General features: G+C 51.1%; 1 protein-coding gene across 1 annotated transcript; it reads left to right on the top strand.

Moving 5' to 3' along the window:
* The first annotated feature begins 117 nt into the window (after nt 1-117).
* On the top strand, nt 118-1,714 carry LOC103365996 (carbohydrate sulfotransferase 8). Its single transcript, XM_008293594.1, has one exon. The coding sequence runs from the start codon at nt 329-331 to the stop codon at nt 1,148-1,150; it is 822 nt and encodes a 273-aa protein (XP_008291816.1). The 5' UTR covers nt 118-328; the 3' UTR covers nt 1,151-1,714.
* Nucleotides 1,715-2,370: the final 656 nt, after the last annotated feature.

The raw sequence follows: 2,370 nt of genomic DNA, 5'->3' as shown, positions 1-2,370 counted from the left end.
ATGTAGAAAGATGTTCCACCATGCTGGATGTATCTTCAATAACTGGCTCCTCTGTTCATTGGTTCTGATCCGTGCTGTTTTGTGTTTGTGTTTGTTGCAGGATGCAGCTGCTGCAGCGCCAATCGAAGGCGTCACTGCAGAACATTTCCTCGTCTCTGTGTCCGGCCTCCGACCGCAGCCACCTTCCGTCTCGCCGTTTTCCGACTTGGCGCTCGGCTCCAAGCAGCCAGTCACCAAACGCCACCGAAAGCTGCTGAAGAGCAGCGTTGCAGCCTCTGGCGCCCCCGCTGGCGGAGAGGCGGAGCTGCAGCAGCAGAGGCTGGCGAGGATGCAGGAGTCGCGCCGCCGCCTGCTCAATGACATCTGTACCAAATACCAGCCGGGCGTCGGCGAGCAGCTCGTGTCGCAGCGGCAGGTGTCTCGGATCTACGTGGAAGATCGGTCAAGGCTGCTGTACTGCGAGGTGCCCAAAGCCGGCTGCTCCAACTGGAAGCGGGTTCTGATGGTTCTTGACGGTGCCGCTGCCTCCACACGGGACATTCCTCACGATGCGGCGCATTATGCCAATCACCTGCAGCGGCTGGAGAGCTACGATCACGCAGGTATTGGCGAGAGGCTGCACTCCTACACCAAAGTGCTGTTTGTCAGGGAGCCCTTCGAGCGACTGGTGTCAGCGTTTCGCGACAAGTTCGAGAGTCCAAACTCATACTACCACCCTGTGTTTGGGCGTCCAATCATCTCCAGGTACAGAGTCAATGCCACGCGCACAGCGCTGCGCACCGGCGCCGGTGTCACCTTCAGGGAGTTCATCCAGTACCTGCTGGACGTGCGGCGGCCGGTGGGGATGGACATCCACTGGGAGCCGGTCAGCCAGCTCTGCAACCCCTGTCTGCTGCGATACAACTTCATTGGCAGGTTCGAGAACCTCGAGGAGGAAGCCAACTTCCTGCTACGCAGCATCGGTGCCCCGGCCAACCTCACCTTCCCCGACTTCAAAGACAGGAACCCACTGGCCGAAAGAACTTCCACCACAATTACCCGGAAATACTTCTCACAGCTGAACGCCACCGAGCGGCAGAGAGCCTTCGACTTCTACTACATGGACTACCTGATGTTCGACTACCCCAAACCCTTCAAAGACCTGCACTGACACACCTGTGGTCACCTGTTCTCAGGTGAACTCCTGCAGCACTGAATGCTGAACACAGACAGCTGATCCCAGCTGATGATGATGAAGGTGGAGGAAGAGCAGCTTCCTGCTGCTCATCATTAAGCGTTCGTGTCCACAGTTTCTAGACAGTTGTTGTCGTGCTGCTTCCCAGCATTTAACCTGATGGACAAACAACTCGTTAAGGTTAGCTTTCGATGACTGACAGGTGCTTTTCAACAGGCTCCACCCTCCTACGGCTGCACAAACATTGGGTGCACCTGATTGGACAAATGTTTCACTTGTGGTCTGTCTAAGACTGGACCAACATACGCTTGTTTAGAAAATTTCTCTTCACCAAAATGCATTTCTGGAATCATTTGAGGCTACAAATAATCAGTAAAGTCGCCAAATCCATCTTCATTTTAGATCGACAACAGTTTGTTACAAATTTAAAAGTAGCCTCAACTCGGGACAATATTTATAATCTGCTGATACAGAGTTCCAATCTGATAGCATTTGCCTCGAGGATACACAGTTCAAGTCCATTAAAGTTAATAAAATCAATCCAGTGTATCTGACTGAAAGCTGAATATCTCTGCAATGCATTTATAAAAAATGCATCTCTGCCTCCAGTCAGTTCATTTATGTTCTGTAGGTGGAACCATGTAGTGAAGCTCTGGTAGAACCCTGTCTAAATGTAGAGGTAGAGGGTAGATGTAGAGGTAGAGGGTAGATGTAGGGTTAGAGGGTAGATGTAGGGTTAGAGGGTAGATGTAGGGTTAGAGGGTAGATGTAGGGTTAGAGGGTAGATGTAGGGTTAGAGGGTAGATGTAGACTCAGAGGGTAGATGAAGTACTGGAACCTGTGGACACGAACCAGGAAGTGAAGCTGCTGTGGGTTGATGTGCACTGCAGTCGTGTTTATGTGTAATAATCAGACTGAACTGTGTCTGTTTTCAGTGAACAGCTGGTTTCTGACTGATTCACAGCCAATAGTTGATCTGATGTTAGTTTCAGGGTCAATGTTCAGTTTCAGTTCAGTTCTGCTGAACATGGACGGAGGAAACGTCTTTTTTTTTCATATATTTTTGGGGCTTTTTTTGTCTTTATTCAGAGCAGCAGAGAGACAGGAAGGGGGAGAAGAATGGAGAGAGACCTGCAGCAAAGGGTCGTGAGCGGGAGTCGAACCCATGACCGCTGCATCAGCTAACCATAGCTAAC

The sequence above is a fragment of the Stegastes partitus genome, unplaced genomic scaffold (genome assembly GCF_000690725.1).
Source record: "Stegastes partitus isolate 25-593 unplaced genomic scaffold, Stegastes_partitus-1.0.2 Scaffold895, whole genome shotgun sequence".
Classification (NCBI taxonomy): Eukaryota; Metazoa; Chordata; class Actinopteri; family Pomacentridae; genus Stegastes; species Stegastes partitus.
The sequence above is the reverse complement of the archived record's forward strand: the minus strand, read 5'-3'. Positions and strand labels throughout refer to the sequence as shown.